At 44.2% G+C, this 25,540-nt stretch overlaps 1 protein-coding gene and 1 long non-coding RNA gene across 7 annotated transcripts in view; one reads left to right on the top strand and one right to left on the bottom strand.

Annotated features, from left to right (window-relative positions):
- The window catches only part of FAT1 (FAT atypical cadherin 1), a 135,849-nt gene that overhangs the window by 101,853 nt on the left and 8,456 nt on the right, over positions 1-25,540 (top strand). For all 4 annotated transcript variants that reach the window (XM_042983010.1, XM_042983008.1, XM_042983011.1 and 1 more), the window contains 15 exons: positions 1,534-5,601; positions 6,320-6,516; positions 8,869-9,022; positions 9,975-10,208; positions 11,028-11,417; positions 13,432-13,646; positions 13,899-14,036; positions 16,044-16,187; positions 17,004-17,201; positions 17,823-18,624; positions 18,776-18,907; positions 20,664-20,821; positions 21,448-21,910; positions 23,257-23,410; positions 23,594-23,704. In XM_042983010.1, coding sequence (XP_042838944.1) covers positions 1,534-5,601; positions 6,320-6,516; positions 8,869-9,022; positions 9,975-10,208; positions 11,028-11,417; positions 13,432-13,646; positions 13,899-14,036; positions 16,044-16,187; positions 17,004-17,201; positions 17,823-18,624; positions 18,776-18,907; positions 20,664-20,821; positions 21,448-21,910; positions 23,257-23,410; positions 23,594-23,704 — 7,558 coding nt within the window. The remainder of the gene's footprint in view (positions 1-1,533; positions 5,602-6,319; positions 6,517-8,868; positions 9,023-9,974; positions 10,209-11,027; positions 11,418-13,431; positions 13,647-13,898; positions 14,037-16,043; positions 16,188-17,003; positions 17,202-17,822; positions 18,625-18,775; positions 18,908-20,663; positions 20,822-21,447; positions 21,911-23,256; positions 23,411-23,593; positions 23,705-25,540) is intronic.
- The window catches only part of LOC122237844, a 25,562-nt gene continuing 7,647 nt past the window's right edge, over positions 7,626-25,540 (bottom strand). Inside the window, exons 4-5 of one of the 3 annotated variants that reach the window (XR_006216513.1) lie at positions 8,420-8,494; positions 7,626-7,800 (exon numbers count right to left, since the gene is read on the bottom strand). This is a non-coding gene — a long non-coding RNA (uncharacterized LOC122237844). Of the gene's footprint in view, positions 7,801-8,419; positions 8,495-17,068; positions 17,155-25,540 lie in introns of those variants that run through there. The other 2 variants (XR_006216512.1, XR_006216515.1) reach the window with 2 other exon arrangements.

Below are 25,540 nucleotides of genomic sequence, written 5' to 3'. Positions count from 1 at the left end.
TAGGGTCTGTGAGGCGTGGCAAAGGCCTCACGGCTCACCCATTCATGGGCAAGGGTTCAGCTTGGAACTTGGGGCTTGTAGAGAAGAGAGCCCGGCCTCTGCCCTGTTGTAGACTATTCTTCACGGCCGTGGGGCCGAGACGTGGAACTGGTCAGGCTTAATGAAAACCAGACCCGTTCTGGCCTCAGAAAAATTATATTATGGATTTTGGGAAAAAGTATTAAAGGAAGGAAATGAAGGCTGTCAGGGAAGTGTTTACTAGTAATGATGAGGAGAAAGGAGTGCTTGGTTAATCCCCCGTTGCCAAATCGCACTAAGTGATTCTGGCCTATGAAGGGCCACACGAGGTTGCAAACCTAGACGAAAGCAGAACTTGAAAAAAAACAGTTAAGTGGCAAGTCAGGTTTGTTTTGGGGAAGTGGGATAGTTCATTTGGGGAAAATAAACTCAGTTCCGTGAGGGGGATGATGGATTCGGGACTCATGGAGGTGAAACAGAACAGAGACGGAGTGTGTGTAGGTGAATCCAGTCTGAGGACCCTCACACTGCTGCAATCTATCCAAAGAGATCGTAAACTGCTAGACCTCAGTAAGCTGCCAGTGTCTTCAGAAAGATTTCAGTTGATGATACAAAACCTGGACTATTGTGGAGTTGCATTTGCAGCAAAAGGCACCTACAGTATAGCTGGAAAAGGCCCAAAGCGAACAAGTATAGTAAACTCTATTTTAGAGTTTATCTGTCAGCACTGTTGACACTTGGGAGCAAAAAATCCTTTGTTGTGGGGCTGCCCTGTGCATTGTACGATGTTTAACAGCATACTGGATCTCTATCCAATGAAAGTTAGCAGCGCCCTCCCCCTCTACGTGGTGGTAACTCAAACTGTGTCTAGACATTGTTACACGTCCATCTAGACAAGATCGCCCCCAGTTGAGAACCACTGACGTAGAGGGTAGAGTGACCTGAAAAAGATTAAGAAGGGAATATTACAGAAATCTTCGAAAGCGACACAGTAGGGCAGGTAATGCACAAGCGCATTCAACAATTCCCTGAATATTTAAAATAAGGGACAGCTCTCTTGAACCTTGTTAAATTTTCTTGGTGAATTGAAGTCTTCCTTTTCATAATGAGTAAGAGTCTTGAAAACTTGCAAGTGATAAATGCCGAAAGTAGAAGTATGTTCAAAGGATTTTTGAGGGACCGTTGGAAAATTATCAACTGCCTTACAAAAGGATAACCTTCTACAACATATTCCTGGTTCAGGTGATAGCAAGTGAGTTCTGGCTTTACCTAGAGTAATATTTCTTGTGTTTCTTGCTTTTCATAACTTACAAAACTCTGAAAAGTCTGCTTCATTTTAGGTGGATAAAAATGAAGTGAGTTCTATTCAAATGTTGATAACCCCTGAATTTCTGTATAATTGCAGAATAATCACTTTTAAAGATTAAAAAAAAAAAAAAGTTTGTGTATCTCCAGCTATTACTTGTATTGTGCTTGCATTTTTCTGTAACATGTTTTTACCCCCTCTCCTCCTAGGAAACATTGGAAATTCTTTTACCATTGATCCCATCTTGGGCTTAATAAAAACTGCCAAAGAATTAGATCGAAATAGCCAAGTGGAATATGACTTAATGGTGAAAGCTACCGATAAAGGGAATCCACCAATGAGTGAAATAACTTCTGTGCATGTCTTTGTGACAATTGCTGACAATGCCTCTCCTAAGTTTACATCAAAAGAATATTCTGTTGAAATCAGCGAAACTGTCGGCATTGGGAGTTTTGTCGGAATGGTTACAGCGCAGAGTCAGTCGTCAGTGGTATATGAAATAAAAGATGGAAATGTAGCTGATGCTTTTGATATTAATCCACATTCTGGAAGTATCGTCACTCAGAAAGCCCTGGATTTTGAAACGTTGCCCATTTACACATTGATAATACAAGGAACTAACATGGCTGGTTTGTCTACTAACACAAGTGTTTTAGTGCATCTACAGGATGAAAATGACAACTTGCCAGTCTTCATGCAGGCAGAATATACGGGACTCATTAGCGAATCAGCTTCAACTAACAGCGTGGTCCTAACAGACAAAAATGTCCCATTAGTGATTCGAGCAACTGATGCTGATAAAGAATCCAATGCTCTGCTTGTGTATCACATTGTTGAACCATCTATACACAAATATTTTGCTATCGACTCTAGCACTGGTGCTATTCATACGGTACTGAGTTTGGACTATGAAGAAACAAGTACTTTTCACTTTACCGTACAAGTGCATGACATGGGGACACCACGTTTATTTGCTGAGTATGCAGCTAATGTGACTATACGTGTAATAGACATTAACGATTGCCCTCCTGTGTTCTCCAAATCATTATATGAAGCATCTCTTTTATTGCCAACATACAGAGGAGTAAAAGTCATCACGGTAAATGCTACGGATGCTGATTCAAGTGCATTCTCACAGTTGATGTACTCTATCACCGAGGGCAACATTGGGGAGAAGTTTTTTATGGACTACAAGACTGGCACTATAACTGTACAAAACACAACTCAGCTAAGAAGCCGCTATGAGTTAACCGTTAGAGCTTCTGATGGCAGATTTGTAAGCTTCACCTCTGTAAAAATTAATGTGAAAGAAAGCAAAGAAAGTCAACTGAAGTTTACCCAAGATTTCTACTCTGCAGTAGTGAAAGAGAATTCCACTGAAGCCAGAACGTTAGCTGTCATTACTGCCATTGGGAACCCAATCAACGAGCCTTTGTTTTACCATATCCTCAACCCAGATCGCAGATTTAAAATAAGCCAGACTTCAGGAGTTCTGTCGACCACTGGCATACCATTTGATCGTGAACAGCAGGAGGCATTTGATGTGGTGGTAGAAGTGACCCAAGAACACAAGCCTTCAGCAGTGGCCCATGTCATTGTCAAGGTCAACATAGAAGACCAAAATGACAATGCACCAGTGTTTGTCAACCTTCCTTACTATGCTGTTGTTAAAGTGGATACCGTGGTGGGTCACGTTATTCGCTACGTCACCGCCGTTGATAGAGACAGTGGGAGAAATGGAGAAGTGCATTACTACCTTAAAGAGCATCACGAGCATTTTCAGATCGGATCCTCAGGTGAAATTTCACTGAAAAAGCAGTTTGAACCTGACACCTTAAATAAAGAATACCTTGTCACAGTGGTTGCAAAAGACGGAGGAGACCCAGCGTTTTCGGCTGAAGTGATCGTTCCGATCACTGTTATGAATAAAGCCATGCCTGTGTTTGAAAAACCTTTCTACAGCGCAGAGGTTCCAGAGAATATCCAGATGCACAGTCCAGTTGTCCACGTACAAGCCAACAGTCCAGAAGGGTTGAAAGTGTTCTACAGCATCACGGATGGAGATCCTTTCAGCCAGTTTACTGTTAACTTCAACACTGGAGTTATAAATGTCATAGCCCCTCTGGACTTCGAGTCCCACCCGGCTTATAAACTGAGCATACGAGCAACCGACTCCTTGACCGGTGCTCATGCTGAAGTATTTGTTGACATTATAGTGGAAGACATCAATGATAACCCTCCTGTGTTTGGTCAGCAGTCTTATGCCGCAACCCTGTCCGAGGCAGCTGTCATCGGCACGTCTGTCGTTCAAGTTAGAGCGACAGATTCTGATTCAGAACCAAATAGGGGAATTTCATACCATATGTTTGGGAACCATAGCAAGAGTCCTGCTCATTTTCACATAGACAGCAGCACCGGCCTCGTTTCGCTAGTCCGAACTTTGGATTACGAGCAGTCCCAGCAGCACAAGATTTTTGTAAGGGCTCTGGACGGTGGCATGCCCCCCCTGAGCAGTGATGTGGTTGTGACAGTGGATGTCACGGACCTCAATGACAATCCGCCACTGTTTGACCAACAGATTTATGAAGCCAAAATCAGCGAACACGCCATGCATGGGCATTTCGTGACCTGTGTGAAAGCATATGATGCAGACAGCTCAGACGTAGGCAGGTTGGACTATTCCATTCTCTCTGGCAACGATCATAAGAATTTTGTCATTGACGGTGAAACGGGGATCGTCACGCTCTCAAACGTGCGCCGGCACACCTTGAAGCCATTTTATAGTCTTAACGTTTCTGTTTCTGATGGAGTTTTTAGGAGTTCAGCTCAGGTTCACATAACTGTAATTGGAGGCAATTTGCACAGTCCTGTTTTTCTTCAGAGCGAGTATGAAGTGGAGTTAGCTGAAAATGCTCCCTTACACACGCTGGTGATCGAGGTCAAAGCAACTGATGGGGATTCTGGTATTTACGGTCACATCACTTACCATATTGTAAATGACTTTGCCAAAGACAGATTTTACACAAATGACAGAGGACAGATATTTACTTTGGAGAAACTTGATCGAGAAACTCCAGCAGAGAAAGTAATCTCAGTTCGTTTAATGGCTAAGGATGCCGGTGGAAAAGTTGCTTTCTGCACCATTAATGTCATCCTTACAGATGACAATGATAACGCACCCCAGTTTCGAGCAACCAAGTATGAAGTGGACATTGGGTCCAGTGCTCCCAAAGGGACATCCGTCGTTAAAGTTCTTGCAAGTGATGCCGATGAGGGATCCAATGCCGATGTCACCTATGCCATTGAAGCAGATTCGGAAAGTGTCAAGGAGAATTTGGAAATTAACAAACTATCGGGCATAATTACTACAAAAGAAAGCTTAATTGGCTTAGAAAATGAGTTCTTCACTTTCTTTGTGAGAGCTGTGGATAGTGGGTCTCCGTCAAGGGAATCTGTGGTTCCTGTCTATGTTAAAATACTTCCACCAGAAATACAACTTCCAAAATTTTCGGAACCGTTTTATACCTATACGGTTTCAGAAGACATGCCTATTGGAACAGAGATAGACCTCATCCGAGCAGAACATAGTGGGACCGTTCTTTACAGCCTAATCAAAGGGAACACTCCTGAAAGTAACAGGGATGAGTTCTTTGTCATTGACAGACAGAGCGGCAGACTGAAACTTGAAAAGAGTCTTGATCATGAAACGACTAAGTGGTACCAGTTTTCCATACTTGCCAGGTGCGCTCATGAGGACTACGAGGTGGTGGCATCTGTAGATGTTAGCATCCAAGTGAAAGATGCAAATGATAACAGCCCTGTGTTAGAGTCTAACCCGTATGAGGCTTTTATTGTTGAAAACCTGCCAGCGGGGAGTAGAGTCATCCAGGCCAGGGCATCTGATCTGGATTCAGGAACCAATGGCCAGGTCATGTACAGTCTAGATCAGTCACAAAGTGTGGAAGTCATCGAATCTTTTGCCATTAACATGGAGACAGGCTGGATTACGACCCTCAAGGAACTTGACCATGAAGAGAGAGACCATTACCAGATTAAAGTGGTTGCATCAGATCACGGTGAAAAGGTCCAGCTCTCCTCCACGGCCATCGTGGATGTTACTGTCACCGACGTCAACGACAGCCCCCCACGATTCACGGCAGAGATATACAAAGGGACCGTGAGCGAAGATGACCCACCAGGCGGTGTCATCGCCATCTTAAGTACCACAGATGCCGATTCTGAAGAACTTAATAGACAAGTTACCTATTACATAACAGGTAAAACATTGAAGCAAAATGGTTTAAGTTAAAAATAAATCGGATTAGAGGTATAAATTTTGAAATACAGTATTTTAGGGAGATCGGGAGTTAAAGGGATGATTTTAGTTAAGTAAGTCTAAAATAAGTAGCAATAACATCTCTTAGGCTACAATGAAGAGGGCTAACAGTTGTCATTAGACTGTTTTTGTTTTGAATGTTGATTTTTGAGAGTGAGAGCGTGAAAGCGGGGGAGGGGCAGAAAGAGAGAGGATCTGAAGCAGGCTCCAGGCTCTGAGCTGTCAGCACAGAGCCCAACATGAGGCTTGAACTCCCGAACCGTGAGATCATGACCCGAGCCGAAGTTGGAGTCTTAGCCAACTGAGCTACCCAGGCACACTCCTAGACTGTTTTTTGATTTTTATGACTCATTCTGTTGAACTTAGCAAATGATAAATATGTATAACAACTATAGTTTCCATATAGGGTAACGTATTGTTTAGTAGGCTTTTATGTTTTCTTTAGCTTAATGCTGTGTTTCGGTACACATTTTAATGCCTTGATGTTTTGGTGGTGGTGGGAGTAACTGGGAAAGTTAATAAGCCAAATTTAAATGTAGTAATTTTTTAAAAAACCCTTAATTCTTTTAAACCATAACACTAAATGTATTTATTTCTCCTGTCAATTAGTTCTTTACTTATTTCAGCCAATTTGTCCTCTTCCTCCATTGATTTAATAGGAGGAGATCCTTTGGGACAGTTTGCTATTGAAAATATACAGAATGAATGGAAGGTGTTTGTGAAGAAACCTCTGGACAGGGAAAAAAGGGACAATTATCTTCTGACTATCACGGCAACCGATGGGACCTTCTCCTCAAAAGCCATAGTTGAAGTGAAAGTTCTTGATGCAAATGACAACAGTCCAGTCTGTGAAAAGGTAGGCGGTTCTTTCTTTATGTATTACGAATTTGGATTTCTTTCTGAACCTTTCATTCGGACTCTCCTGTGGCGCTGGCTGTAATTCAGATGCGTTTCGTATGATAGCCGGTGAGCATTTAAGCAGAGGTGAGTGTTGAGTGGGGCAAGAGTTGGATCAGCTCCAGAACTATTTTGGGAAATGCTCAGTAGTTGGAACAGCTCATTCACAGATGCTGTAAATTACAGACAAGATTGCAGTTATGTTTAACTCTAAAAATGCTTTGTGAAGATTTCATTCCCCTTATTGGGGGCTGAGCCCATTTTGGGGGCACTGGCTGTTCTACACGAGGTCTGTGAGGGTGCTCCGCAGCTCTGGGGCCCGCTGAATATGAGAACACATACACCAAGAAGGAGCCGTTCCCATCCAAGCCTGCGGTGGGAGGACCGGGGCAGGAGTGCTCCCGGGGAGGGGCGGGGGTGTCAGCCTTTGGGAGGTGGTGATTAGATCGGCAGAGGAGTTGGGACTCCGTCCTAGAGAAGAGAGGACCTCGGAACCCGTTGTGTTTGGAAGGTGGAGCTGCCGTGAGCCAAGAGTTGCTTACAGAAGACACGTTCGTTCGGTAGTGTCGCGTACACTTGGATGAGCGCGAGTGAGAGCACGGGGTGGAGGCGGCCAAAGGCACGAAGGGACAAAAGACGGTGCAGAGCGCAAGCTGGTGCCCGTGGTGCCGCCTGCGGGTGACAACATGGCAGGCGTGTGATGTCGGGATTGACTGCCATTTCCTACAGAAGCGAGTGGGAGAAAGACCCAGATAAAAGCCTGGGGCGGGGTTGGCTTAAGAGGAAGCGTGTTGTGGTCTGTATTGGACTCATTAAGTGTAGGGTCACGGGACATCCAGTCGAATCGGTTTTGTAGACGTTTAGAGACAGTGAGATTGAAGATGGGCAGGGATGCAAACTTGGCCGTTTCTTTGGATGACAGACAATGGAATCCATCCGAGAGGATGATCACGAAAAGGGACAGAGTACCTGTGGGTATTTCCTCTCCTAGGGAGAAGGGAGGAGGAGACCCCTACCAGGGCAGTGTTACTGAGAGGGCAGGAGCCGAGGATTCTTAGGAGGCAGGACAGCAAATGGGGGTTTGGCTGCTGAACAGATGATGGAGCTGTGGAAGCGAACTGTGGGACTCTGAGACTGGCTTGGAGGCGGAGGGCTCGGCATCATGATGCGGACAGGTGCCTGGTTGCAGGGAGGGCGCGTGTCAGTAGGCACATAGATTCGTCCACCGAAGAAAGAGGAGAGTCTGAGGAAGGAAGAAGAGTGGTAGATGAAGGGAAGGCTGGGGAAGAGAGCGGGGAAGACGGTCTGGAAGAGGGACAGAGGAGATGAGCAGTGTCACAGCTGTGGCAAGGGACGGAGCCGTTCTCAGGGAAATAGAGCCGAGTCAGCAGGGAAGGGAGCTTCAGAGGAGGGAGGACTTCATTCCCATCCATGTCTCTACTTTTTGGCAACAGTATCGTGTATGGCTGGGGGTTGGTTAAGTCTGTGTGTGTCGTACAGAAAATAAATGTGTGCGTCTTATTGTGTTTTTCTTTTAAACACTCGCACATTACTTGGATATGATGCGCTGTCATCTTTGAGAATGATAAAATTAAGATATTAGCTCATTTGAAATCATCAGTGTTGCAAAAGTATCCTGTTTCATGAGTCATAAAGTGTAGTTCATCTAGAATTGAGCTCATCTTAAGAAAAAAAAAAAATCAACAGAATCTTACCTGTTAGCCTTGTGTGTTGGTTGATAGCATGGATTTCTAATGAGTTGGAACTGGAAAAAAGTGTTGATTATGTTTGAGTTCAGTCAGATGGGAAGGGTGGGGGCAGGGTAACAGAAGAGTCCTGGCCATGGTGTCACTTGCACTCACCCTGGTGACCTGGGGGAATCTTTGTTTTCTCCATGACATGAGGATCACGTCTGTCTCCACTGCAGTTACCTGGCTCTGTGTTAGGAAAGATTGCAAATAATAACTTCCTGTATTGAAAATAGACAGGATGTAACAGGCATTGACTCACCAATTTTCAGATAAGTTAAACATGAAACCAACTTAAAGACACAAAGTATTCAGAATTCTGCAGGTTAAATGTCAGATCAGACTCTTTCATTGATACAGAGGAATTACCTGTGACGTGACTCCTTTTTGTTTTAAATATGTTTTGTAAGAAGAATCGGTTTCAAAAGCTCCTCGGATTTTTAAATTCTGTCATTTCCCACATTTTCTGTGACCAAAGTTAAATGATTATTTTTTCTGTTATTCCCTTGGCAGTCATGTTAACGCTTAATGTTTTATGTTTGTGGTATTCAAAATCTTTGTAGAGCTTATATTCGGAAACGATTCCAGAAGATGCCTTTCCCGGGAAGCTGATCATGCAGGTGTCTGCTACAGATGCAGATATCCGCTCCAATGCTGAAATTACTTACACATTATTTGGTCCAGGGGCAGAAAAGTTCAGACTAAATCCAGACACAGGTAAGATGGGGCTTGGGGCAAAATTAACCATGTTCCAGCAAAGTCATATCAGATATAGGTGGTCTGAGGTCACATATAAAATTTGAAATTATATCCCGTTCCTTGAAAATTTACTCTGATGCTACAAAATTGGCATCTTTTAGAATTAGAAATCTACACAGCAATTTAGTGTGTAAAATTTGGGATAAGATAAAAAAAAATTGACAACAATATCGCCTACTTGAACCCAGAATTTAAAATTTAGTTTTTAATAGTAACTTTAAAAAAAACTCCATAATTGGGCGCCTGGATGGCTCAGTCGGTTGAGCGTCTGACTCTAGCTCAGGTCATGATCTCACAGTTCGTGAGTTCAAGCCCAGAGCCTGGAGCCTGCTTCGGATTCTGTGTCTCCCTCTCTCTCTGCCCCTCCCCTGCTCATGCTCTGTCTCTCTCTCTCTCAAAGATGAATAAACATTAAAAAAAAAAAAAAAACACAACTCCATAATTTAAGTATATCTCAAACTTTGTGCTTTATCTGTTTTGTATATAGTTGATGTATACCATGATGAATGGTATTGTTTGTCTTTATATCTTTAAGACTGTTAGATTGTTTTCTCTCTTACAGTTTGTATTTTGTTAATATCAGGAGTCCAAGTAACAGTTTTCTGGGAGTTCCACCCCCCAGAACTAATTGTAAACATATGAATCTGTAAGTCAATTTAAAAATATTTTAAATTTGGAAAACAGGTAGCTTTTATTTTTTTTTATTTTTATTTTTTTTTAAAAAGCTAGCTCCCAGCAGGGTTTGGAAACCTGGATCTCCGTGTGCTCCTGCAGCCGTTGACTCTATAGCATTGATAAAATTGCTGCTCCAAAATTTTGTCATTGTAAGAGGGAAAGGGGAAGAAATAGATGTGCATTTGCATCTCACACCTTAAACTTCAAGTGAATCCACTTTTTTGTTTGTTTTCAGGTGAACTGAAAACATTAGCCCCCCTTGATCGTGAGGAGCAAGCAGTTTATAACCTGCTCGTCAAGGCCACAGATGGAGGGGGTAGATTCTGCCAAGCCAGTATTGTGCTCACATTAGAAGATGTGAATGATAACGCCCCTGAATTCTCAGCCGATCCGTACGCCATCACCGTGTTCGAGAACACAGAGCCTGGGACGCTGTTGACTAGGGTCCAGGCCACGGACGCAGATGCAGGTACCGTCCAGCTGATGCCGTTGGCTTCAGTCTGTGCTCTGAGATCTTAGGAACCTCATCCCCAATTCGGTCTCTTTAACTTACTGACCTTATGCATATTGATTAACTCACTGTTGTATTTTTTAATTCCTCAGCATTAAAAATGGAATGAAATCTTTAGGGTAATGAATCCATTTTTTATTCACGTTTGAAGTCTCAAAATTGTGCCCTGTGCACGTACCATTGTAAGACATCCATGGTGTCCCTAAAATTACGGTCAGAGACTGTATTAACGGATCTTCATATCCAATTGAATTAATCAGTGAAGTGTTATTTTATGAATAAACCATTAGTGACGTAGAGATTTTAATGTGGGCACAGAACAGCAAATGTTACACTGCTGTAGTTTTATAAACCTTTCACAATTTTTATGGAGAATATAATAGTCTAGGATACATATTTATAATCTTTCGATAGAGAAAACAATTTCTTAAGTCATACTAATACTGAAGAATTAAAGCAGTAACAAAAATACCACTTTTCAAATAAATCTTTGACAATGCTGCTAAATCATAGATTTCATTTTAAAAGACCTGCTGGGTACTGCAGGACCATATGCTGTAGAATTTAGTCTTAAAAAGCCAGGTAGCTATGGAATTGTATTTGTTTTGGGTTAGTAAGTTGTCAGTGAAAATGTTTGCTTTTTAAAGATCAGAGTCCTAGGAACGTCTCAGTAACGAGTGTTCGCATTTTCCTTTTAAAACATGCTACACGTTTTTTCAAAAAATAATTTAAATTTCTTGAAATAAAACACTCTGACATGATGTCGTGTGTCAACAGGACTGAATCGGAAGATCTCCTACTCGCTGATTAACTCTGCTGACGGGCAGTTCTCCATTAATGAATTCTCCGGAATCCTTCAGTTAGAAAAGCCCTTGGACCGAGAAGTGCGGGCCGTGTACACCCTTACCCTGAAAGCCGTAGACCAGGGTTTGCCGAGGAGGCTGACGGCTACCGGCACTGTTGTGGTGTCCGTCTTGGATATAAATGACAACCCCCCTGTGTTTGAATACCGTGAGTACGGCGCCACCGTGTCTGAGGACATTCTTCTCGGCACAGAAGTTCTCCAGGTGTATGCGGCCAGTCGGGATATCGAAGCGAATGCGGAAATCACCTACTCGATAATAAGTGGAAACGAACATGGAAAATTCAGCATAGACTCCAAAACAGGTAACCTGCCCTGAAAATGAGAAGAAGGCCTTTATTCTGCCAAAAAAGGCGAGATGGCCCAGCATGTTAGGCAGTACAGAGTGCCAGCTCGTAGATAGATCGGCAGTAGATCCTTTAAAAAGATGAAGGTTCTCAGTGCCTTCGACGTTTAAGCGGGGAAATGAAAGCACACTCCAGGAATTCAGTCGAGATGTCCGATGCATTACACGAGTAAAGAGCAAGAGTGGGAGGTGGTGGGGGGTCTTGCGCAATGGCTACTCATTCTCCATATCGAGTCCACGTGAAGTAGCTTAAGGGAAACCATAGTTTCCGCCTCTTCGATCCCAGTGTCTGTAGGAGGCATCTGATAATTCATTAAAACTGACGTCTTCATACACTAGGTATATAGAATAGCCGAAGTACTTTGAATCTCAATGAATAACTATCCACAAGGTCAAGAGTTGCAGGAGGTATTGACTCCTGCTCCATACACCCTTTTGTCATCTTGTTAACCTGTGGTCTGAGCTGTTCGAATGTTCTACAAAGTCACTGCATTCAAACTGTATTTAATTGAGTGTGACTATTTCAGATGAGGAGCAGGTGTGTGTTGATGGGATTTTAAAACGTAGTTTTAATGCATACTGTAGAATTCTTACTTTTAGGGCTTTTTAATAGGACGGACTGTAAGGAAACGAAAGGTGTTAAAGGAATCGTTAAATCAAAAAGATTTTATTTTATTTTTAAAAATTTACATCCAAATTAGTTAGCATACAGTGCAACAGTGATTTCAGGAGTAGATTCCTTAGTGCCCCTTAACCATTTAGCCCATCCCCCTTCCCACACCCCCTCCACTAACCCTCAGTTTGTTCTCCATATTTATGAGTCTCTTCTGTTTTGTCCCCCTCCCTGTTTTTATATTGTTTTTGGTTCCCTTCCCTTATGTTCGTCTGTTTTGTCTCTTAAAGTCCTCATATATGAGTGAAGTCATATGATTTTTGTCTTTCTCTAATTTCGTTTAGCATAATATCCTCCAGTTCCATCCATGTAGTTGCACATGGCAAGATTTCATTCTTTTGATTGCCGAGTAATACTCCATTGTATATATATACCACATTTTCTTTATCCATTCATCCATCGATGGACATTTGGGCTCTTTCCATACTTTGGCTATTGTTGATAGTGCTGCTATAAACACGGGGTGCATGTGTCCCTTCAAAACAGTACATCTCTATCCCTTGGATAAATGCCTAGTAGTGCAATTGCTGGGTCGTAGGGTAGTTCTATTTTTAGTTTTTTGAGGAACCTCCATAGTGTTTTCCAGAGTGGCTGCACCAGCTTGTATTCCCAAAAAAGAGTGTTTTTTTTTTTTAATGATAAGATGTAAATAGTTATTCTGGAGACATAAAACAAGATATACGTTTCTATAACAGAAAAACAATGAGGAGGAAAATATAAGCCAAAAAGTAGAATTCTTACGTCTCCTTTTTATTGTACTGTAGTGGCATCCATAGTAAACTATGGTTTAGAAGAAAGAAGAAATATAATTTTATAGTGGAATGTGGGTAGTATTGACTGGGAAAGCAATTTATGTATCACAGAGAAATAAATAAGGATCTAGGAATAGGCAAATTCATAACTTTAAATTGCTGAATGAAGAAATTAGAAAACACATATAAATGATAGGGGCGCCTGGGTGGCTCAGTCAGTTAAACATCTGACTTCGGCTCAGGTCACGAACTCAGTTTTTCAGTTCAAACACCACGTTGGGCTCTATGCTGACAGCTCAGAGCCTGGCACCTGCTTCAGATTCTGTCTCTCTCTCTGCCCCTCCTCTGCTGGTGCTGTGTTTCTCTCAAGAATAAACAAACATTAAATTTTATATATATATATATATATATATATATATATATATATATATATATATATATATAAATTTCTAATTTCTACTTCAAACATTTATCATTCGATTTCAGTCACAGTAGGAGGAAGTGGTGGCATTTTAAAGTAATGAAGGTCATTTTGATTTTCTGTGCAGGGGCCATCTTTATCATTGAGAACCTGGATTATGAAAGCTCTCATGAATATTACCTGACTGTAGAGGCCACTGACGGGGGGACACCTTCATTAAGTGATGTGGCCACTGTGAGCATTAACGTAACCGATGTCAATGACAACTCCCCTGTGTTCAGCCAAGACACCTACACAGCAGTGATCAGCGAAGATGCCGTCCTTGAGCAGTCTGTCATCATGGTGTGTATTTCCTCCCCTACCGTGTTCTTCTTCTGGATCTTTGCAAGAAATTTCAGGAAGACCGATTCAGTTTTTGTTGTGGCCTTACTCGAAAATAATTGGAAGATGGGGAAATGTCTTTTGTTACCCTAGTCAATTACTGACTCTATTATAAATGATTGCCTTACAACAGCTAGTTATTGATGGTAGAAAAGCTTGCTTCATAGACCCCTTCCTCAGCTGTCTCCTAAGTAGGAGCGTGATGTCTTCTAGGTTATGGCTGACGATGCTGACGGACCTTCGAACAGCCACATCCGCTATTCAATTACAGATGGCAATCAAGGAAGTCCATTTACAATTGACCCTGCCCGGGGAGAAGTAAAAGTGACCAGGCTTCTCGACCGGGAAACAGTACGTGCAAAACTTTGGCTTAAATTGTTTACAGATTACCAAGTCGGTAAATAGAAGCTCCTTGTCCACTTAACGGGAGGCACCAGAAGGGTACAACCAACCTTGTTCTCAGGCAGTGAGAAGTAAGACCTAAATACTGGAAAAGCAATTCCAGTACGAAAATCTCTAGAACAGAAGAGATGTGTTTCATACTGATAGAAGTTTGCGTAACAAAAGTTCATGTTCAGGAAGAAACTACTATGGGCTCTGGTGTTTGGAGGCACTTCATGGAGCTAGAAGCTGGGTTTTCAGTAATGGCAGGCTCAGAAAGCCATAGGTGTGGAGAGGCGAGTCGCCGTGAGGAACCGCATGAACAGAGACGTGGAAGACGTGGCAAGTACTTAGGTGATCCTACTAGATTGTGTTGGAGTAGAGGAGTCCTGGTGAGAAGTGAGGGGCGCGTGCTAGGACGGGGTTCTAGGAACAGAGCAGAGGTTCACGCTGGCTGCTGCAGGCACAGGGAGCCGCTGAGTATTGGGGAGCCCGGGAGCGACTCGCCGAGGTGACTGTGCGGGTGAGCACCACGGTAGGCCTGAGTGGGGTGTAACATCGTGAGCCACCAGGCAGGTAGGAAGCCCAGGGCCCGGGGCTCCGTGGTGAGACACCGAGAGGCTGATTGGGAAGTGCCGTGACGCGCGAGCAGACAGATGCAGAAGCTTCGTGAAGGAGGCCTTAGAGTCTGTGAAGCTGAGACACGGCTCTGTGTAGGAAGCGGTGGTGGCCGAATGCCGGCTCCCCTCCAATGTAATGGTAATGGGGTGCTGTAATGGGGTGGTGCCCTCCGAGTGAAACGGGGCATTGTGGGGCTGCGGAAGCCTAGCGCCGGGAGAGGTTGTGGCACATGGTTTTTGACGTTGTTTTAGAGGAGAGTGATGTACGTAAGTAGAAATACTCAGCCAGGATTCAGAGAGTTTACTCAAACTTCAGAAACTCGAAAGCCAGGAACACGGAGATGGCACAGGCCTCCGGAGAGGATTGTGGAGGCAGTCCGAGGTGATTAGATAAATGCGAGCAACTGACGAGAGGAAAGCCAGGCGGAAGTTCTGTCCCTCATGTGTCTCTCCGTCCCTCTGCTAACACTCACAGGCAGGGAGCTGCCTAGGGAGGTCATGAAGCGAGGAAGTGCAAAGATAGGACACTGCTGATCAGAGAGTCTAGTTTCAGAACAGTAACAGGTAAAGGGAAGATTAGAGGGACTTGGGGAAATAGTGATGAGCTACCTCCTGAAAGGCCGAATTCTTTCATTCCTTCTCTGACCTGTTCTTTTGAGCAGAGACTTTCCAAGAGTTTAGGAAGCATGACTGGTTAGCCTTCAGGCTGCTGTACTGTTGGGCTGAACAAATTTAGGACTTGTGACCGGTGCGCTTGTCCACTCCTTTAATGCGCTAACGTCCGACAGGAGCCCGCAGAGGAGATGGCGCGTGCGCCCCAGGCCATTTGCCCTTCTCTGTTGGGCATCCTTTAGGACTAAGTCGACAGAACATCCGCTGGGGATTTAGCCCCCTTTCTGGCTTCTTCCACCTCTCATTCTGGAAGGAGAGAGCTTAACAGGGGACTGCCCTAGAACAGAATCTACCGAACTCTATACAGCTTCTTTTGATGAGGTCAGTTTGTCCTGAGAGAGTCAGACAGCTGGCTGCGGTCCACGTGTAAAAGCGATGGGGGAGGGTGATCTGGAGCGTCCTGAGGTGTCGAAGAGGGGCTACGACAGCTCCCCTCTGCTTCTGGCTGACGGTCCCATTTAGGCCTTAGAGGAGGCGGCTGCCCCTGTCGCGCACGCTCCGTTGTGTAGCTCTTCACGGCGCGCCCGTCTGTAGCTTGGGGAGTCGCCCACATCCAAGGCAGCACGCGGCAGGGGATGACGGTCGCCCAGATCTGCCCTTGTGGGTGGTCAGCAATCTGCTTCTGATGGAGCCCCGTTCTCAGGCCTCGTGAAGTGGACATGTGTTCTGTCTTGTCCCGGGAAAGATTTCAGGTTACACACTCACAGTCCAGGCTTCTGATAACGGCAGTCCGCCCAGGGTCAACACGACTACCGTGAATATCGACGTGTCAGACGTCAACGACAACGCTCCGGTCTTCTCCAAGGGAAACTACAGTGTCATTATCCAGGTAACCTTGGGGCGCTGAGTTTGTCGGGCACATTCCTTTTGAAAGGAGCTCATGCGTTGGCTTCGTTGTTTGTTTGAAATCTCTTTCTTTTCCAAAGAGTACTTTTAGGAAAATGAGATGAGTAAAATGAGGGGGGGGTCTCCATCAGTACTAAGAGATGAGCATTTTCAAGGTGCAACCAAGCTTTTCTCTCTTCTTTTTGTACTTTGGTTTTTAAGACATTCTCACTGGCTTGGTCCTTAATCTTGTTTTCTGCTGGCTTTTTTTTTTTTTTTTTGATTTATTTTGAGAGAGAGCGAGCGCTCATGCACACAAGTTGGGGAGGGGCAGACAGGGAGAGAGAGAATTCCAAGGAGGTTCCATGCTGGCCATGCAGAGCCTGACAAGGGGCTTGAGCTCAATAACCGTGAGATCACGACCTGAGCTGAAATCAGACCCTTAACCGACTGAGCCACCCAGGCGCCCCCATCTGCCCGCCGGTTTCCGAGAGGCATCAGAGAATCGACTCCACCTCTTCTCCTTTTCTCCTCCCCCACTCCACCCTTCTTCCACTCCCGCTACCCACACATGCTTTCTTCTCACACATTCCCTCCCCTCCAGCCCTGTCCAAATCCCCACCTTCCCCCCTCCTCCCCTCTTTCCTTCCCGTCAATGCCCACTGCAACCCCCCCACCCCCCGAACCTTCCTGTCAAAAGGAGCCGCAGGGAGACGTTGTTTTCCGTATACTCCGTTTTATAGAAAACTTGCCTGTGTCTCTTGCCATGTAGATTGGGTTTTATTGCAAGTCGTGTGCGTTTTGGTTCTCTTCGGTGCAGGAAAATAAGCCTGTGGGTTTCAGCGTACTGCAGCTGGTAGTGACCGACAGGGACTCCTCGCATAACGGCCCACCCTTCTTCTTTACCGTTGTGAGTGGGAATGACGATGGAGTGTTTGAAGTGAACCAGCAAGGGGTCCTTCTCACATCAGCTGCCATAAAGAGGAAGGTGAAAGATCATTACCTACTGCATGTGAAGGTATGAAGGTCTTCAGGATTTTATATTGTGGATTTCTAGAGAAGGGGTCCTTTGCTGGCTCTAGAAATAAAATGAGTAGAATTGTGGGTTTTTGTTCTGTGGTGGGTTTTTTTTCCTTCTTTTTGCCGTTCCTTTTTTCTTTTAAATGTATATGTATTTTTGAGAGAGAGAGAGAGGGCACGAGCCATCAGAGGGGGGAGGGGCAGAGCGGGAGGGAGACAGGATCTGAAGCAGGCTCCAGGCTCTGAGCTGTCAGCCCAGAGGCCGAGGTAGGGCTTGAACTCACAAACTGTGAGATCGTGACCTGAGCCGAAGGGAGACACTCAACTGCCTGAGCCACCCAGGTGCCCTCTTACCTTCATTTTTATCCCACTGCACTTTGCGGGGCCCATGTATCCACATGATACTTTATCACAGATGTTAATGGAGCTCACCTCCCTTAGGAATTCGTGAAAGGGCTGTAGAGAAGTATTTATTCTTGTCCTTAATAGGCTTCTTGTTTAGAAGTATTTCATGGTAACTTTTTAAAACTTGAGTGAGGGAAGCCAGATTTTTATTAAGAAGTTAACGATGACCTAAGACCAAGGTGTTGTCGTGTCTTTGGTTTTAATTTCCTCATAGGTGGCCGATAACGGAAAGCCTCAGTTGTCGTCTTTGACGTATATTGACATTCGGGTCATTGAGGAGAGTGTGTATCCGCCTGCAATCTTGCCACTAGAGATTTTCATTACTGCTTTTGGAGAGGAATACTCAGGCGGTGTCATCGGGAAGATTCACGCAACGGACCAGGACGTGTATGACACTTTAAGCTATAGTCTTGATCCGCAGATGGGCAACCTCTTCTCTGTTTCCAGCACAGGGGGTAAGCTGATAGCACACAGAAAGCTAGATGTAGGGCAGTACCTTCTCAATGTCAGCGTAACCGATGGGAAATTCACGACGGTGGCGGACATCACGGTGCACATCAGACAGATAACCCAGGAGATGCTGAACCACACCGTCGCCGTCCGCTTCGCCAACCTCACTCCGGAAGAATTCGTTGGTGACTACTGGCGCAACTTCCAGCGAGCTTTACGGAACATCCTGGGCGTGAGGAGGAATGACGTCCAGATCGTTAGTTTGCAGCCCTCCGAACCCCATCCGCATCTGGATGTCTTGCTTTTCGTAGAGAAATCAGGGAGTGCCCAGGTTTCAACCAAACTACTTCTGCACAAGATCAATTCTTCTGTGACTGATCTCGAGGAAATCATGGGTGTTAGGATCCTGGATGTGTTCCAGAAGCTCTGTGCAGGGCTGGACTGCCCGTGGAAGTTCTGTGATGAAAAGGTGACTGTGGACGAGAACGTTATGTCGACGCACAGCACGGCCAGACTGAGTTTCGTGACTCCCCGCCACCACAGGACAGCTGTGTGTCTCTGCCAAGGTAACGCACATAAGTCGGGAAACAGGCGGTACGGATCATTTCGCGTGCAGCCTTTGAAGGCTACACACGAATCGTTTTCTTGAATTCTTGAAGTTCCTGTTAATGGGCTTCCCCCCCCCACTCCTGTCTCTTTTTCTGTTGTTTTTTACAGAGGGAAGATGCCCAGTTGTCCATCATGGATGTGAAGACAGTCCATGCCCTGAGGGATCTGAATGTATCTCTGATCCCAGAGAGGAGAAATACACCTGTGTCTGCCCGGGTGGCAAGTTTGGTCAGTGCCCAGGTGAGAGTTCAGTGATGAGGGGTGCTTCCGTTTGAAAAAGTCACTTCCAGTGTTCCTTGCCATTGTTTTTTGTTTTTTGTTTTTTGTTTTTTTTCTGTTAGCTTTGGTAAATATTGTCAAGTGCGTTTATAATAACAAGTCAAGGGTATGGATGAGTGAGGAGGAGCAGTAGTAACTTCTTCCACAGAACTCACCCGAATTAACGGCGATGCTCTTTCTTCTTCATCATCGTGCTCATGTAAACATACAGTCCCATATGTGCACATTCATGGTGCTTTTTTTTTTTTTCACATTCCCTTTAAGAATAAATAGTTACCATATCTCATATAGTCTACTGCTTGCTTCTCCCCCTGTTTAATGTATGTTATGGGCACCTTTCCAGGTCATTGCACGTAAACCTAATGCTTCTGAATGGCTCTACCATGATTTATTCAACATTTTCCTTATTCATAGAGCTTGAGTTTCTTAAGATGTTTCCTTGTGTTAAAAATGAATCCTTTTCTGCACTTAATCGCGGTGAGGCTTTGACTAATGTATACAAGTGTTGAATCATTCTGTGGCAGTTCTGAAACTAATGTGACATTGTATGTTAATTATACTTCAGTTTTTACAAAAGCACTTGTATACATACAGCCTTATTTATCGGTGCTTTCTTTTCTAAAACAAGGATTTACTATGTCAAAGATTAACTACGTTTTTAATTTTTAAATATACCATTATGTTAGTTTCCCAGAAAGTTATACCAATTCCTTTCTTGCAGTCACGTGTGACCGTTTCACTCCCCATTTTCTTGGCAATGCGAGGTTTTCAATTAAAAAACAAATTCCATCATCCAGTGGGCATGAAATGATATCTAGTTAGTTTACTGTGGATTTCTCCAGCTTTTTTGTGAATGTTTTGTTTTCTTTTTATTCCTAGTAGCATTTCCTCTCCGGGACTGTTCACAGTCTTTGCTAGTTTGTCCAGCTTATCTGTCTGGTTTTTGTTTCAGTGTATAGATCACTCTGTGTGCTGTGAGCATGAACATTATCTCCAACCCACTGTCTGTGTATTACTGTCTATTGTTTACAGTATCTTTTGTCATTTTGAAATACAACTTTTGCCTGTTCTGTATAATTTTTACATAACCATTTCCATCTCTGGAGAGTGATATTATTTTCATTATTTTTGGAGACTGGGAATTAGATCTTGCTTGAAAAGTTTCCCCAAACCGTGTGAGACTGTGTAAATATTTTCCTAAGTTGTCTTCTAATAATTTTATATTGAACATTTTTATATTTACTTTTTTAAATACGTATTTTTTGAAGTTTATTGACAGAGTCCACGTGTGTGCATGTGTGCGTGCGTCGGGGAGGGGCAGAGAGAGAGGGAGAGAGAATCCCAAGCAGGCTCCACACTGTCTGTATAGAGCCCAACGTGAGGCTTGAACTCATGAACCGTGAGATCATGACCTGAGCTGAAATCAAGAGTTGGACACTTAACCAAGCCACTCCTGAACATTTTTATATTTAGATCTTTCATTATTTTAGAACTCATTCCTCACTGATACAGTAGTCTAATTCTCTTCCAAAAAGAGACCCAGTGGTGCTGTGCTTTTTATTAAAGCAAATTGACATTTTCCATCAGATTGAACTTTATAATGTTGTAACCTTAAATAAAAACTTGGATCAGTGTTGGGGGGAAATCTCCCTTTTAAAGATAGCTTTTAAAAGATCAGCTTGGTTCTGATTTATGTTTTCCTCTTTGTGATTCACAGGGAGTTCATCTGTAACATTTACTGGAAACAGCTTTGTGAAATACCGTCTAATGGAAAACGAAAACAGATTGGAGATGAAACTGACCATGAGGCTCAGAACGTACTCTGCTCACGCAGTTGTGATGTATGCTCGCGGGACTGACTACAGCATCTTGGAGGTACATTTTTGAACCTCACGTTACGGAAGACTTAAAAATACAAAATTCCCATTTTGTTTCTATGGTCCATTTTTGAAAAAACAATTAAAGGAAATGGTTTTATTCCACACTTATATGGTCTCTTGATACTTCTAAGTTTTAGACTTCGTGGGCAAAAAAGCTCCTTTATTTGCTCTGCAGTAACATAGAGATTGACTTCTTTTTTTCACAACCTTTTCAGGTCACATGACCATTAATGTTCAAACTCTAAGCGATATTACATCTTATTCGTGTCATAGAGAATTTGTAGAGAACATATGTAAATGCTTGAAGTGGTAATTATCCTCCACCCCCCCCCCTTTTTTTTTTGACCTTACCTGATACTATTTTTATTGTTCAATTAACAGTTAATTGTTATTTCTGTGATGCTTTTTGGATGTGCGGTTTGAACTTGATATCCCTGTAACGTCCATTTTTACTCTTTCTGCCGTGAGCAGATGAGCCTGTGTTCTGTAGTACTTAAGTGCAAGGCCTCACTGACTTTCTACCTTCAAGTGCTCACCGTGCCTCTCCTTTAGATGTTTGATCAGAGTTCATAATTGCAGATTCTGTGGGAGTAATGTGAACGGCCATTGTTTTCATGACAGATTCACAATGGACGGCTACAGTACAAATTTGACTGTGGAAGCGGCCCTGGAATTGTCTCTGTTCAAAGCATTCAGGTCAACGATGGGCTGTGGCATGCAGTGTCTCTAGAAGTGAATGGAAACTACGCTCGGCTGGTTCTCGACCAAGTTCACACTGCATCAGGCACAGCCCCTGGGACTCTGAAAACCCTGAACCTGGATAACCATGTGTTTTTCGGCGGCCACATCCGCCAGCAAGGCACAAGGCACGGAAGAAGCCCCCAAGTGGGTAATGGCTTCAGGGGTTGTATGGACTCCATTTATTTGAATGGGCAGGAGCTCCCTTTAAACAACAAACCAAGAAGCCACGCACACATTGAAGAATGGGTGGACGTCTCTCCTGGGTGCTTGTTAACGGCTACCGAAGACTGTTCCAGCAACCCTTGCCAGAATGGAGGCGTTTGCCAGCCATCCCCTACCGGAGGTAGGCTTCGTGACGTGGTCCTTTTTAAAATGTTACACACGAATACACGCAGTTCCTCAAGTATTTCTGTTTCCCCCTTTTCATTCAAATGATAGGTCAGATACTGCAGTCAGTATCGGAATCGAGTGGTTGGTGGATGTTGCACCAGACCGGGGCGTGGGCTAGGGTTCTTCCCTGCGGTGAGGCCGCAGTGGGTGGTGTCTTACCTGCCGAGGTCCTGCAGACACGTGGCAGGTGCACCCAGAGGAAGTGTGTCCAGACACCCCTCGTTCCCCACCAGGAGCCACTGGTGAACTACGGCTAACTCTGCACTTTTTCTCCACCCACACTGACACTGACCCAGCGGGACTCAGAATTGTACACTTTGTTCTTTCGAGTGCCCTTCTTTGATCTGATGGCTCAGCACCCAACGACTGCTAGTCGTGCTAGTTATAGATGGGGTGTGGTATTCCAGAAGGCCTCGAACCCTCCTGAAGCGTCACCAGTCCTCTCCCGAAGCCCTGACGTGGAAGAGTGCGCCGAGACTTTTTTCACCTGGCCCCATTTGTTTCCTTTCCCAGTAATAGAAATTATGACACTCCTGGTGCCTGAGAAGTAGAGCTTTGTGTAAGGGGATAGAGCAAATATCGAAATAACACTTGGGTGAGATTTCAGAAGCTTCGGTTTTTTTGTTATTTTCTGTGGAAAGCATCTGTGCACACTATATGCAAACGACGGGCCAGGTCAGCCCCACAGTAATAGTCTGAATGAAAGCGTAGACTGTGCTCGTGTTACATGGCCACGTGAGGTCAGCCAGGAGGCTCTCTTGTTGCGTCACTCAGGCATGAGGCTGAGAGAAGCATGTTCTTGAAACGTGCTCCTGCAGTCCCTGTGGCAGCTAGACACTGGCTCTGTCGCATGTCACAGTCTTTATGTTCCTTTGGACAGATTTGATAATCCCCTGATAGCGCATAGTCTCACAGTGCCTTCACGTTTACTGTTCTCTTGTTTAGCCCCTAAAAGCTTGTGAGTTGTGAATTGACGTAAATGTCCAGTAGTAAGTGTTGTCTACGTGGTCCCTCAAATAAAGGACTGTTGGTCCCTACTCTATATGCTTGGCTCAACAACCTTACCTAAACTATGATTCACTAAAGCTAACGACGAGTTCTCTCTTCCGTTCTTTGTGTTAGGGTTCTCCCAAAAGCGGAAGGGATAGCTTGTTGATCTAGACCACATTTTACCCAGAGGGAATAGGAATTTTACTAACTTTTATGGGTCTCCGAGTCTCCTCTTAGTAAAAACCAATGTACTGAGATACAGTTTTTGAGTTACTGATTGGACTTCTTTGTTCCCTTTTGCTCATTTAGGTTATTATTGTAAATGCAGTGCCTTGTACATAGGGACGTATTGTGAGCTGAGCGTCAACCCGTGTTCCTCCAACCCATGCCTCTATGGTGGCACGTGCATTGTGGACAACGGAGACTTCGTTTGCCAATGCCGAGGATTGTACACTGGCCAGAGGTATGTGTGTTTTTCTTAACTTTCATAATTACAGTATTAAAAAGTTTTTTAGATGGATGCTTGGTATATAGATGGATACTTGATACATACATCTGACTAAATTTACGTGTTGTTTTCTCTCGCACTGTATTTATCTACAGTAGAAAGTGTTAAGTTTATGCGTATTTCCCCTTCCTTCTTCAGGTGCCAGCTTAGTCCATATTGCAAAGATGAGCCCTGTAAAAATGGTGGAACATGTTTTGACAGCTTGGATGGTGCCGTCTGTCAGTGTGATTCGGGTTTTAGGGGAGAAAGGTAAGTGGCTTCTTCCAGAGTTTGTATCTGCTCTTCTGTGTAGTGTCAAATCAAATAGCAGATGCAACAGAAGTTGATTAATCTGGACTCTGTTGCTTCAGATTTTCATAATCCTTATATAGCTCCTTGTAGAATTTATCTCTTCACTCTTTAAAAACAGTGAGCAGGTGATAGCATAATGCTTGACAATACTTGCGGACGTCAAAGATATTTATAAGCAGAACATACGGGTTCTTGGAGGCAGTACATGTTTGCGGGAAGAGTGACGATTTTTTTAAGGTGGATACACGTGACGTTGTTACCGGTCTTGAGTGGGATGACAATGACCTCTTCTTATAATCTGTTATAGCTAACATTTAGATAGCATCTAGACCCCCTTTCAACTCTCATTATCTTTTGTAATCCTTACCATAATGCTAAGAGGTGATGATTATTTCCGAGAGGAGGAAAATGAGGCACAGAGCTGCCTGCTAGACACCGCGAAAGAGGCAGGTTGGTGATGGGGCGCCTGGGTGGCTCAGCCAGTTGAGTATCCGACTTCGGCTCAGGTCATGATCTCATGGTTTGTGAGTTCGAGCCTCGCATCGGGGTCTGTGCTGCCAGCTCAGAGCCTGCTTCAGGTTCTGTGTCTCCCTGTCTCTCTGCCCTTTCCCTGTTCCAGCTCTGTGCCTCCCTCCAAAATAAACATTTAAAAAATTTCAAAAGTTACTTGGCGAGGGGCAACTGGGTGGCTCAGTCAGTGCTGAGCATCTGACTCTCCAGGGTCATGGGATGGAGCCCCATGCTGACAGCGCTCGGCGCACTTAGGATTTTCTATCTGTCCCTGCCTGACTCGCATGTGCACGCTCTCTCAAAACAAAACAGTTCATGTTATTTCTAAGTGCCTGATGCTTCACTGAAGTGTTCACTGTCAATCTTGTTGCAAGGCTTTTAAGTGTGAGCTGCTTGTAGGTATTTGCATACGCTTTTGCTCAAGTGGTGGTTAGAGCCCTGAATTTGGCCATCAGTCACATGGTCTTAGTTCCTAAGTTGTTGACTTTTAGTAATTCCAGTGAATCAATCCGTGATATATTTGAGAAAAATGTCTCAAACTTTCAATGGCAGGTGAGTGTGGGACCAGGGCAGTAGCTACCTTTTATTAAAGGAGGGAGGGTTTGAGAAGTGTCAGGTGCATCCTCCCAGGGCCCCCATTTGGAAAGGCAGAGGGGACAGAGTGGCATGTGAAGTGTTAGGTCAGGTGATGGGCTTTGGGAGGTTTTCCACAAGAGAAACATTTTTAGTTTGTTTTTTTCTTAAATTTGTTTATTTTGATAGAGACAGAGCACAAGTGGGGCAGGAGCAGAGAGAGGGAGAGAATCCCAAGCAGGCTGTGTGCTGTGAGTGCAGAGCCTGATACAGGGCTTGAGCTCATGAACCATGAGATTGTGACCCAAAACCAAGAGCCCCTGATGCTTAATCACCTGAGCCACCCAGATGCCCCGACTGTTTCCTAACCTTTCACATGTCTTAGGAAACTGTTATCTTTCCAAGCAGGAACATCTCCTTAGAAATTGAGGCTCGCATATTAGAACAGTTTCCAGCATACCATTTATCAAAATGCACTTTCTTAAAGAATCTGTAACAAACTGGTGCACTCAGCTCAGTCTGTGAGTTTGCTTTAGTCAGCTGTGGAATCCTAGAAGAGTAGCGTTTGAATATGGCTTAACATAATGTTTATCTCCCACAGGTACCACATATAGGATCACATGATCAGTTACCCCGAGGGTTTTTGTTGGGATCGCTGTTGTCAGCTGTGTGTTTTTGGGCGTTACAGATTTTCCTCTGTTTGGGTGCCGT

Source organism: Panthera tigris, chromosome B1 (genome assembly GCF_018350195.1).
Source record: "Panthera tigris isolate Pti1 chromosome B1, P.tigris_Pti1_mat1.1, whole genome shotgun sequence".
NCBI classification, from domain to species: Eukaryota; Metazoa; Chordata; class Mammalia; order Carnivora; family Felidae; genus Panthera; species Panthera tigris.
Note: the sequence above shows the minus strand (reverse complement) of the source record. Positions and strands in the feature narration are given on the sequence as shown.